Here is a 13526-nt window from a genome sequence, read left to right on the forward strand (position 1 = left end):
ATAAAACATTACAAATGATGCAGTTCTTATCCAAAAAATCTTACCTCCTAATGATTATGAACTCTTTCTCCAAACACTTGCTAGGGGGTGGGTAAGGATGGAACAGGAAGCCTGGTTAGTTGTCTGTATGTATAAAACATAAAGTGGTGAAGTGACCTAGCTAGGATTAGAAAGCAAATGAATGGCTATGGTGTGATTGGAAGGCATTTATTATGCTTCCCACTCTCTGCATATTCTTCAACCTTATGCTTACTTAGCAGAAAACAAAGTACTGTCTTACTGGAAAGGACTTGGAAAATATTGATGAGATAAAGCAAGTTCAGGAAACCCTTTACCATGAGAAAATTCAGTCTCTTTCTAATATATCCAGGATGAAGTTAGTAGGTTTATTTTATGCATTATTTGTACTGTAACTAGCATCAGAAATCAGTAATTTCATGTGTGGGGGGAGGCAGAGGGAGTTCTTTCTTTTTTCTAATTTGCAGTGATAACTCTGGCTCTGTTTTCATTAGGAGATGAAAGCATGGAAATTAAAAAACAAATTACAGGGATGAGAAGATTACTGAATGACAGCACTGGAAGGATCTATCAGCGTGTTGGCAAAGAAGGAGAAAAACTAAAGGAAGAACCTCAGGATTTAGACTTAGTCTGGGCTCAAAGTTTGAATTCTTCTGCTGATGTCTCACAGAGCCTCCACCTTTCCCCCAGTGGTACATGGAATGAGTTACCATCCCAAACTGGCCAATTCTCAGGCCAGTATGGAACCCGATCGAAAACTTTCCAGAGTCAGTCCAAAACTACTGGAGGATCCAATGGTATGATCCTAATTTATATTCTGATTTTCATTGTTAAGCTTTATGTTCTGTGTGGTTTATTTGTTTGAGTTCAGTAGAGTAAACCCTTAATCATAAAATCAGCAAAATCATTTTAGAAAAGGGAGAAATATCAAAGTTATAATTGAAAATGCCTCCAGTTGTACTGAAGTCCAAGAATGTTTTTAACTCACTTTAAGAATTAGACATTGTTTACTTGACCAAACTGTTAGAAGTAGAGGTACTGCTTTAAGAAATTAAACTATTCATGATTCTAATCTAAAAAACATTTATTAGCACCTAAAGGGTATAAACCTTCTAGTCTGTGGGAGGTATCTCACACAGACACACACACAGACACACACTCTCTCTCTCTCTCTCTCTGTCTCTGTCTCTCTCTGTCTCTCTCTCTCCCCCCCCCCCCCCACCTCATGTAATATAAGTAAAGGGTATTAGAGAAGTACAAAGTAAAACACTATATGCAAGATCCAAAGAGGAAAGTGATTTCTGATGGAGGTGTGTAGGTGGGTGTGTTCAGGAAGACTTCAGGAAGCATTTAGAGAATGAATGAGTAGGAATTCCATAGGCTAAAAGGTACATTGCAGGCAGGAGCAGAGTGAGCAAACGCAGAAACCATTCCTTCACATGCATGATAGAAAATTGACCTTTGCTCTCAAAAGAGGCTTCCTAGTGAAGTGATGTATTTATATTTCCTTTTGCTTACTCCTTTATTTTTCTGTAATACCAGTGTAGAGTGTGCCAGTGATACTGAATTCATAGCCAAGAAAAGGACTTTATAACCTTCAGTCCAAAGTGGCACCACAGCTTTAGTCTTAGCTATCAGCTACTGAAACAGCAATCCATATTTTACAGTTTAGCTTAATTAGTATTGAAAATAATTCACTTAAAGGAAAATTCACATAATTACAGTGTCAATTTTTTTCATGCGAAGTTTTGAAAAAATGTATATGGGAAATAATAACAAGTATTTCTTCGCATTTTAATGTCCCATCCATTGATATATTTCCTATTTTCCTTTACATGAATTATACATTGTTGAAGTCTTAATTTGTACAGGAAGAAGACAAATAAGAATATATTTGAAAGGAAAGTGCATTTTCAGTTTCTTTAGAGAACAAAGGTCCCAAAGATATTTTTTCCTTTTATGTTTTATTTTACTAAATTCAGGTTGTGTACCTGACTTTTTAGTATCCTTCACAAAAAAGAAAATCTTAATCTGTTCTTGCTATTTAAACATTTTTGTGATGTTTCTATAATCTTCAGTAACTAGTTCAAATGCAAGAAAAACTACTGTAAAGACACCTGCTGATGAGACAGCAAGGTTGTATTTGTATCTTCTCTTTCTTTTAGCTATTATATAAACCAGTACCAAATTCACATGCTGGCTTACTTCCAAGATGATTGGAGATGGCTCTTTAAAGACTCCTCCATAAAAATAAAAAGTCAGTTCCCTTTAAAATTAAAAAATGATTTATAATAAGTTGGAAAAGGTTGCCTTTGTCCTCTAAAATTGATAAAGATAGTACCTAGGAACAATGACTATTCTAAGTGACTATTCTAATGACTTCTATAAGACGATCCAAACTCTGTTGATATGAAGAAATGATTTTAAAAAAACCCCAAGATATTCTTATGTATGAAGTTGGTAGGCCTTTTCCTTCATAATTGGAAAGCAAAATCCCATTTTCCAATTTGCAAACTTGGTAGTGAATTTACATTAGTAACTTTGGTTATAGTTAATAGTTAACGCGTAAATTTCCAGTATACCACTGTCAAAACATATTTTTTATCATTTATTGTGTATATACTTTTATTAGATATGTGATGACTATGTGTAGGCATATCATTTAAGTCATATGTAGTTTTTAAGTCTTCACATGTCAGTTTGCTGCATTTTGAATCTTAGGTTTCCTGCTACTCAGAATTTAAAAGATATTTCAAGAATATAGTAGTTTTACTATGGCCAGTTTTCTAACTGTATTCTTGGTCAGGAGAAGCTACATGGATTAAAATTTATGTTGTAGAAATTAAATTGGATTTAACATAGAAGGTGTCAGTCAATAAAGGCCCAGGTGTTCTTATATACTCTGCTTTCGAGAATGGTGAGTATGAATAGTGACATCAGAAGGACTTTCATAGTAGAATGAATTGTACCATTTTGCCACAGTGGCTATGGGGAAGAGTTGTAGCCTATCAAGAAAGGGAATATGTGAAATAAAGGGGAATTAAGTGATGGGTGAAAGAAAGCTGGAGGAGAGATAGTTAAAAATGTAGAACATTCTTTATCAAGTTGACAGAGTACTATACACCTACATTCTTTCTGCCATACAGCTATAACTCGACCTTTCATATTCTCTACTATCCTAGAACAAACTCTCAGCTTTTATTTTACCCACTGTTACTTGTATTGTGAAGCATTATTCTTACTATTCAAACTATTTTTGAGTAGTTAGATTCTCATTTAATTCTTAATATAAACCTTTATTGCATATACAACTACCAGTTCTTTCCAAGTCTATTCTTTCTTAGAGTCACTTTTTATGCATAATACAGTGAGAGTGTTTATAATGAATTTCTATGCTATTGTTATCTTAGATGAACTAGTCTGACAATAGAGAAGCCTGCTGTGAGGTTGCATTGTGTTCATACTTGCATGCAGTCTTTGCCAAATCACGAAGCAGCATGTATCTTACAATATGGAAGTCTGTATAATTGGATAAAATCAGACCCCAAAATTCAGGTTGTGAAAATTATTGGGTACATTTTCCTTAGGCATGGTTCCTTAATAATAGTATATGCATCAAAATCCTGTCAAGATACATTTTTTTCTCTCTTTAAATTTTATTTTTTGGTTTGGAGTCTGTCATGTTTTTCTTTCATGCTTAGGAGAACTTCCAGCAGTGAATTCATCAATTGGATCAAACTGCTGTACTTGTAACTGCCAGTCAACCTTGCAGGCCATTCTTCAAGAACTCAAGACCATGAGAAAATTAATGCAGATTCAAGCAGGTACAAAGATAATGGCCTCAAACCTCGTTCTTTCAACATTTAATGCACATCTGACATCTTTAGGAACAGATGTTTATTGTGCCTTCTTTATTAATCCCTCCCACCTTGCTTTCTTATGGTGTTTCTTCATGTTATCAATTTTATTAGTTCTTTCTGCCTATGTAATCCATTCATCCTTTAGCAAATCAAACTTACTTTTTTCTTGCTAACAATATTCTTTTCTCTTTATTCACTGCATGTCATCCTGAATTCTTCAACTAGTTCACAAGTATTAGTTTAATTGAATTTCTGAATATTTCTTCTAATGTATGTGATGTTGTTATGTCCATTTACTGTTGCAAACCAACAGTAAGTTTCATTCAAAGAAGCAGAGAGAATGGGGCAACCTAGCTCATTACTTCTTGATATACTTAGGTTCAGGGCTTTATTTATTTCCTTAACCTAACATAATATCTGAGAATCAAAAGGGATATCTGAAGCTATCTAAAACCTGTACCTATATAGGAATTCTCTTCTACTTTCACTGTACCAGAAATCACTGTAGACGTGTTGTATGCCAGGTAGTCTGTGAATGTCTATACTGCCCATAGAAAAGGTCCTTTGTTTTGCTATGTGTATGTAGCTGCCACCTAGAAAGCATGGGCTCTAGTGTGACTCCCAATGGTACAAAGACATATAGGAAGAGATCAGTGAGAAAAAATAATGGGCCTCATTGATCTTTCTTCTAATTATTGCTCATTTCATTGGCATCTAGCAGGTAGCATTGTGTTCCTGATGGTTCAGAGAAATTAATTTGTCTGTATTCTTTTTTGAGGTGACTGTTATAGTTTTCTGAGGCATTAAAAAGATGGGAGATTTTTATTTGGTCATAGAGCCTCATCAATGGTGGAATTCTAGAATTCCCAGGATTTTAGTTCTTAACTACATGATTTATATTTTCCTTTCTTTACAATTAGAATAAAACAGAATTACACTAGTTATAGAGAAGTTAAAGACTTTCAACAAGTCATGAAATGTCTATTTTGTCCAGGAAAAAAGAGCCTCATATTAGCCCCAAGATGAAAAATGGAAGAAAAAAAAAAGGATGTAAAAGTATTGTACTACTATCATTTTAGAATTTTAGTACCAATCAGGGAAGGATTTTTTTTTTTTGCTTGCTTATAGAATAGTAAGATATTTCACGGTCTTTTTTCTGGCTAGTTAGTGAATTTCTTTTGTTTCTGTTTTTTGTTTTTTGGTGAGGCGATGGGGGTTAAGTGACTTGCCCAGAGTCACACAGCTAGTGAGTGTTATGTGTCTGAGGCCAAATTTGAACTCAGGTCCTCCTGATTCCAGGGCCAGTGCTCTATCCGCTGTGCCACCTAGCTGCCCCAAGTTAGTGAATTTTAATAAAATCCTAACATTTAATAATGTGGGTTTGATTCTAAAAGCTTATCGTTTAGCATATTAGCCACACAATGTCATATGTACTAAATTCTACCTTTTAAATGGGTAACATGCTGTATGTAAAGTAAAATGGTCATTTTTAAAGTATTTTGTTTTATTTTGGTTAAGGATAAGAATTTTACTCAATCTGTTCAGTCATAACATAATAATAAAAAAATAATTTCAGAGACAGCATGGTATGTAGAAAGTTGACTGAACCAGGAGTTAAAAAAATTTGGTTTAAATACCGCCCTTGATACTTCCTGGATGTGTGACTTTGGACAAGTCACCTAACCTTCCTAAACCTCAGTCTCCTAATCTATAAAAATGAAAACAATAGTATTTGTACTACCTACCTCATAGGACTTTTGTGAGGAAAAAGCTCTATAAACTTTGAAGTGATGTGTGGAAATTATCTCAATAACCTGGTACATAGTTAATGTTTCCTAAAGTAGAGAGTTCAGACAGAAATAACAATTACTTTTATAATTCATGTAGAATTTTTTTCTCAGAAAAAGCACTTAACTTTACTTACATTTTAGTTTATAAAATTCTCATTTAAGGAAGCATGCACATGAAAATATAATGATGATTTTGATATTTCAACTCCTTGCTATGGAAATGACAAGCTACACATTATAGTTCTTTAAATCCCTAAAACCTTTTTACCCTAACCGAGACATGCCACCTTGTCACCATGTTTTCTTTTCTGATTGTTTAGAGATTAGGATGGTAAGCTATACACCAGAACTTCAGGATTTTATGATGCTACTGATCCTATAGGCGATAAAACAGAATTAATTGTTCCCATTTTCTTTAATTTAAAAAAATGTAAAATTTCGTATTGTAGTATGCGTTTGCTAAAGATGTTTTGCCTCTTAAACTTAAATTTATATTGTTTTTCAAAGTTCTAATTCTATTTCAGGAAAAAGATAAAGGATAGGAATCAGTATTAAGTTAGGAGGTAGGAGATTAAGCTATATCAAAAGAGGCAAAGTGAGCTGCAAAGTCTGAACAATTCCTTAGCACTTCAAGTTAGAAAATTTTTTTTGTGAAGAATCCCCACAACTAAAGCAAGAATAGTCTGAGGGACAGAGTAGGGCAGTGGAAAGAGAGCTGACCTGGGAGTCAGAGCACTGAGCTTCTTCTGCTACTTTATTCTCTGTATGACCATGGTCAAGTTGCCTCCCCTCTCTGGGCTTCATTTTTATCATCTATAATGTGAAGGGATTAGTCTAGATGACTTTTAAGATCATTTCCTGCTCTATATTTCTGTTCTTAACCATTGTGATAATTGTCTGAGTAACCCATTTCACTTGATGTATGTAGATATTGCATAAATATCAAGATAAACTAGGTAGGCATTACTATAGTCATGGTCAATAATTTTTCCATTTCTATGCCTCATCTTGAGGATGAATTATTTTTTGATCATTGGACAAAAATGATAAAGTACAACAGTTTTTTTTTTAGCTTAATAAGAGTTCTTTAGACATCATATCTTATATTTATTTATGGATTTATTACAGGCATGCCCAGTAGTCACACTTAGCAATGTTTTGATGTTTAATGGTATAGATAATGATGTGTCTTTATGGCAGTTTTCATTAAAGAGTTGCAAAATGAGTTACAAACTTTAATTATTTTTTCAGAGCAAACTTGTAAGGACTATAGTTGTTATACTTTAATTTGTCAAGTATTTATTCAGTATTAGTACTGTTTTACTTGTGTAGTGTCTTTCATCTTTGGATTTCAGAGTGTTTTATAGCTTGCATTAATTCACTTAATAGTCCATGAGATATGGAAACATTGTTCCCATTTTCCAGATACATAAAACTGAGATGCAGAAAGATGAAACCATGTGGACAGAGCTATGAACATGGTGGATGCTTAGAAAATAATATGTTAATTTGTGAATGAATCTAATAAGTCAGTAACAGGTCCTGGATTTAGATTCTGCCTACATGCTCAGTGACAAACGTCACTTGTATTGTAAAATAATTCCAAACTCAGTGTTTTGCTCAGACTTACGAATCATATCTGCTAGTCCAACAGCATAGAGTTACCACTTCAATATCTCTAACCATGGAGCTATGCAGAGAGCAGCTGATTAGTTAAACAAAATGCTGCAGTTGAAATGTTCATGGAATAATCATAATAATGATAGTAACAGTAAACAACAACAGTAATAACTGAGAGCTAGTGTTTGAAGTTTTACAAATTGTTGTACTCAGGAGAACCCTAAAACATAGATCGTACATATATTATTGCCATCATTTTATTTTTGAGGAAACAGAGGCTAAGGAAAGTTGTAACTGGCCATGATCTCATGACTAGTAAATAGAAAAGCTATTACTCAAACCCAGTTGTTTTGATTCCAAAATCACTGCTCTTTCTATTACATTGCATTGAGTATTTTTGCTGCAGAGTATGAACGATATATAATTAAGCTAAATTCCTAGAGTGATTCTCTTTTGTATTGGATAAATCTCATTTATAAAGACATATTTTAAAATATGATACTTTTCTTTTTAAAATACCTTATAACTGCCTCTTTCCTTGTAACTTATAGTACTAGTAAATTCCACTTGAGATATTACCTGTGATGTTTTGCTTGAAAACTAGTAACAAGGTTTTTCTCTTAGAGGGCCTTTCTCATTTAAAACTTTCTTTAGCAGCATTCCAGAGCTTGCATTAGGTGACCACCAGATTTTTTTTTTATTAACTTTTGTGTCCAGATTGAAGTTAATTTTGTATTTTATTCCTTTAATCCATGTTGTCAGGCCATATTTGAGGTCCTGATATGAAAGGGCTTCATTTTAGCATAAAATTTGTAAAATAGTAGGCAGCCTGATTAGAAGTTTTAAATTGAATTGGCAGGTACCTTTACCATGCTTCTGTTTGTTTGTTTTCAGTTGGAAGTCAAAACAGACAACAGCCCCCAATTTCCCATCTATGCTCCCAGAGAACAGCTGTGTCCCGAAAAAGAAATAAAAAGAAAAAAGTACTCCCAAAGATCACTGAACCTCTTCCTATGAATAAGAAGCCTAGTGTAATAGAGAAAGAAAAGACAACAGTCACCTCTGAACAATCTGTTCTCCAAAAAGCCGAACGCATCCCAGCTGAGAATCACGTTTTAGGATTTGGCATTGTTCTTGAATCACCATCTTCAGATGTAAGTTGATATTTAATACTATAGAATTTTTGGTTTAGCTTGAGATAAATTTGTAGTATAACAAGTTTCCCTCACTAGCTAGTATAAAATATACATGGGAAGGAGTAAAAAGATAACTTATTATACTTTTTAATAAAATAGGACAAATTATTGATACATTGGAAAGTGAGATGAAGGAAATAGAGATTGTAGGTATTTTTTATGTTTGAAATCTTCCTTTCTTCATATTTTCTTTTTTAATAAAGTTTCTGTTCCTTAACCTTGAAGGAAAGAGGGTGATTGATTTGCTTTGTTGGTCAGGATAGTGACATCCAGGCACAAAAAAAACCCCAAAAAACTCCTTAGTAAGAATCTGATCATTAATTTCTTTTGTATTTTTAATTTTGAAGTGTCAGTTTTCAATTTTCCTTATCGTAGAGAACTTAAAGAACATAATTAAATCCTTTTGTAGATGAGCATAAATGAACAGAACCATGTAGATAAGGTCTCACCTTTCCAGCAAAACAAACTAATAATAAAAAGGAAAAATTGTGCTAATTTTGTGTTATAGATACAAATTACATTGCTAATTAGGTTGCAGTTTCTTGCCATTTGTGTAATAAGAGGTTAATGTTCTTCAGAAGTTTCTCTATCTTAATATTATAGCTAAAAATGTTGTTACAGTTGTTGATATTTGATGACTTGTAAGTATCCTACTGACCATATTTTTATTTAGTAGTTAATAAGTTAGCTTCTTTAAAAATGTTTAATATTTATAATTGATATTCTATTTACAGTACTTGTTCATACATTTGTGTATTCTGAATCACACATGCTATGAGAGCTCCTCAAATGAACAAGAATGAATAGTTTTTTATTATGAAATTATCAGGCTATGGCCTAAGGATCTTGCTAAGAACTCCTACAAAGTTTAATAATGACCTTACATACCTTTAAAACATTTCAAAAATAACAATTTATTTCTTATCTAAAAATAATTTGTGCACTTGTCATCCTCAGACACCTTTTCAGTCATTCTGCTGCTCACTGATGTATTTGCTGTGGAAGCAGAAGTGAACGAGTGCCATTTTATATATGTTTTTAGCAAAGCCACTGGCCAAAGGAAGTCATCATCTGGTAACCAGTGACCTGGTGATGAGTTTCTGTGCATTTAGTTAGATTGGTTCTTAGATGACAGATTTATAACCTGGTGCTAAGCCTAGAAGCCTTTCCAGCCTGGTAGAAACCCTGTCTTTTCACTCTGGTTGTAATAACCTTCATGAATCAAATCATGCCACAGTGAGGTATTGTATTGTCATGATAGTACTAAGAATCACTCAGACCAGTTTTTAGACCATTGTTAATTTAATTTCTGATAGTATTCTTAGTGCATAATCTCTCATCAGCAAGCAATAAGTGCTGAACTGTTTATATTTTGACATTTTCACTGCAAAAGAATGATAGCAGCTGAATGAAGGTCCGGAGTTTATTTCATCATGGGGCCAAAGGCAACAAAAAACAATTTTCATGAGACACTTTGGTCACCTCATCTTACACTGGTTTAATTTTTTTGTATTTATATTCCCAAAGCGTAGCATAGTGTGAGACACTTAATAGGTACCATTTTTATGATTAATTCGTTGATTAATTGTGTTTATTTTGAATTTAAGCAAACAGACCATCTTGAAGAGAGAGAATGCAGTTTACACAATAGTATACATTACAGAGGGGATAATGAAGTAGGGCATTTTTATGAAGAATTACCAAGTTAAGTCATTGTATGCTTTGATATTTCATGACTGAAGTATGAAAGTAGACATATGGGAAGCACCAAAAACTGTTTGGAAGTATGTGTTTTGTACGTATATGTCTAGTCAAGAAATGAAAAAAGCCAAAAGCTTATAAACTGATCAAAAACCTCTGCCGCGAATATCATGAATACTTCAAGACGGAGAATTAGAAGGTGTTGTATAAAGAAGGAATTGATCATCATAAAAAATGAACTGTATTATATTGTATTAGATAGGAAATAAGCAGTTACATACATAGCAATCATTTCAACTATCTTTGTATAAGTAAGACCACTGACTAGTTAGAGAAAAAAGGCATCAAATGTACCATACACTTGTTAGCAGCTCCAGCCAGCTTGGTTTATTGAAGCTGTCATTAAAGAGAATGAGAAATGAACAAAAAAAGACATTGTCTCTAACTTTATCATTTTCTGGAGACATTAACTAATGTAAAATAGTTGCTCCAACAAAAAAGCTGATAGAATTCAGAAACTTAATCAAGTTGGTTTGCCAAGTATATATAAGTATATGGTACGAAGGAAAAAGAAAACCAATCCCTACCTTCAAAAAAGCTTACTTTTTGCTGGGGAATAAAACATACCTATAGAAAAGTGCAAATACAATGTGATTTACAGATAAAGAGAATGTAACAAATGAGGACATCAAGGCAAGCTTCACAGAAGGGCATTTGATTAAGTGTTGAAGGATGGTAAAGATTGAGGAGCAGACATGAGGAAAGTGCATTTCAAGCATGAGAGCCACTCTTCAAGAAAGTACAGAAATGAGCAAAGCGATGTCCAATTTATGCAGTGATAGTAATCCATTTTGGGTAAAATGTATTATACATATATGAAGGTGAATAATATGAAACAAATCTAGAATGGTTTGTTAGAGCCATATTGTGGAGGATTTAGATATCAGGCAGTGATTTGTATTTTATTCAAGAAGCAGTAGGGAACCACTGAAAATTTTTGTGCAGGAGAGTGGCATGGTCAGATCTGTGCTTTGGATAATTATTTGGGCAGTTCTATGGAAGATGGATTGGAAAAGGAAAGACCACAAGTAAAAACACAAGTGGAAAGCTATTGTAGTCCTTTTCAAAGGTGATAACATCTAAACTAGGGTAGTAGATGTAGGGATAGAGAGAAGATAACAAATGCAAGGAATACTGTGAAAGTAAAACCCCTGGGATTGGGGAACGTTGGATTTGACATTGAGATAAAGGGAATAATTAAGGACTCTGATTTTATGTCTTGGGTGACTAAGGGGATGATGGTATCCACAAAATAAATAGGAGATTTATGAGGGTGGGTGAATTTAAGGGCAAAGATAATCAGTTCTTTTTTGATTATGTAGAGTTTGAGATGGTAGTGGGATATCCAGGTAGTGTCCAGCATATAGCTGATGTTTCAGGAGTAGAGTTTAGAAGAGAGATTTCGGTTGGATGAAAAGAGTTGTAAGTCAACAGTATAGAGATAATATTTGAACCTTTGGAAACCATTGAGGTCATCAGGGAAGAGAGAGGAAGGAAAAGTACTAGAGAATAATACTCATGCTTAGATGATGGGAGATAGATGATTTTGCAATAAGGAAGATCGAAAAGGACCAAGTATACTCTGTCCTGGTTCTCATCCTACCCATCTGACCACTCTTTCGTACTCTCCTTTGCTGGATCTTTGTTTAGGTCATGCCTGGTAACAATGAATGCTCTCCAGGACTCTGACTTGGGCCCTTTTCTCTCTACACTATTTGTCTTAGTGATCTCATCAGTTCCCATTGATTTAGTTATTTTCTCTATGCTGATCAATCTCAGATCTACTCACTGATCGTACACCTCTTTCCAAAACTGATAGTTCATTTCCAGTTGCTTATTGAAAATCTCAAGCTGGATGTCCCATAGACATCTTAAATTCAACATGTCAAAAACCTAATGCATTATCTTTCCTCCCACCCAATTTTTCTGTCTTCCTACCTTCTCTATTACTGTTGAAGGAACCACTATCTTCCCGGGCTTTCTTAAAAATTAGGTGTTTCCCTTGATTCCTTATTTTTTCTCACACCCCATGTACAATCTATTGCCAAGTCCTATTGATTTCACTTTCATAACATCTTTGATATATGCACCTTTCTCTCCTCTGATACTACCACTACCCTGGTACAGGCCCTCATCACCTCACACCTAGACTATTAACATAGCCTTCTGGTTGGTCTCCCTATCTTAAGTCTCTCCCTGCTGCAGTCCATCCTCCACTCAGCTGACAAATTGATCTTCCTAAAGTGTAAATCTGACCCCATCACCATTCTGCTTACCTCCATTCAGTAAACTTCAGTGGCTCCCTGTCTCTTTCGGGATCAAATATATAATTTTCTACTTGTCTTTTAAAGTCCTTCATAACTTGGTCCTCTTGTACTGGCCTCCTGGCCGCATCTTCCACAAGATACTCCATTTCCAGACTCCAGACGTTTTCACTGGTTGTTCTCCATGACTAGAATTCTCACCATCCCCATCCCTGCCTCCTGGCTTCCTTCAGGTCCCAGCTAAAATCTCACCTTCTGTAAGAAGCCTTTCTAGATCATCCTTAATGTAGGGCCTTCTCTCTGTTGATTGTCTCCGGTTTGATCTCCAGCAATTTCTTAGAGTTTGGTATTATTCCATTACATTTATAACCACATTTTCTAAAGACATTCCTTGTTGAAAGATGCTTATTTTCTTTCTGCTTCTTTACTACTACAAGAAGTGCTGTCATAAATATTATTGTACATATGGGTCCTTTCCCTTTATCCTTGATCTCCTTGAGATATGTGCCTAATAGTAGTATTCTGGGTTAAAACTATGTGGTAACTTTGGGGGTTTTGTTACAAATTGTTGTCCATAATGTTTGAATCAATTCACAGTTTCACCAATAGTAAATTAATTTGCTTTTTCTCCCATAACTCTAGCCACAATTACTATTTTCTTATTGTGCCATCTTTGTCAATCTGACAGGTATGAAGTAGGGCATCAGAATTGTTTTAAATTATATTTCTCTAATTATTAATGATTTGGAGCATTTTTCTTATGTAATTGTTAATAGTGTGCATTTATATGAGAACTACCCATTCATATTCTTTGACCAGTTATCAATTAAGTATTGACTCTTGTTGACATATTTATATCATCTCTTTAATTACTTTAGGTATTAGACCATTATCAGAGACATTTGCCTTAAATCAGAGATTTTTCCCAGTTGTTTTCCTTCTCCTTCTAGTTGTTGTTATTTTTGAGGAAGAAAAAAAAACTTCTCAATTTTATGTAATAAATTTGTTCACTATTTT

At 34.1% G+C, this 13526-nt stretch overlaps 1 protein-coding gene across 5 annotated transcripts in view; it reads left to right on the forward strand.

Moving 5' to 3' along the window:
• The window catches only part of BEND7 (BEN domain containing 7), a 143504-nt gene that overhangs the window by 45906 nt on the left and 84072 nt on the right, over nt 1–13526 (forward strand). For all 5 annotated transcript variants that reach the window (XM_027838902.1, XM_027838903.1, XM_027838904.1 and 2 more), the window contains exons 3-5: nt 513–815; nt 3720–3842; nt 8183–8442. In XM_027838902.1, coding sequence (XP_027694703.1) covers nt 513–815; nt 3720–3842; nt 8183–8442 — 686 coding nt within the window. The remainder of the gene's footprint in view (nt 1–512; nt 816–3719; nt 3843–8182; nt 8443–13526) is intronic.

This window comes from Vombatus ursinus, unplaced genomic scaffold (assembly GCF_900497805.2).
Source record: "Vombatus ursinus unplaced genomic scaffold, bare-nosed wombat genome assembly UNPS02014830.1, whole genome shotgun sequence".
Lineage (NCBI taxonomy): Eukaryota > Metazoa > Chordata > Mammalia > Diprotodontia > Vombatidae > Vombatus > Vombatus ursinus.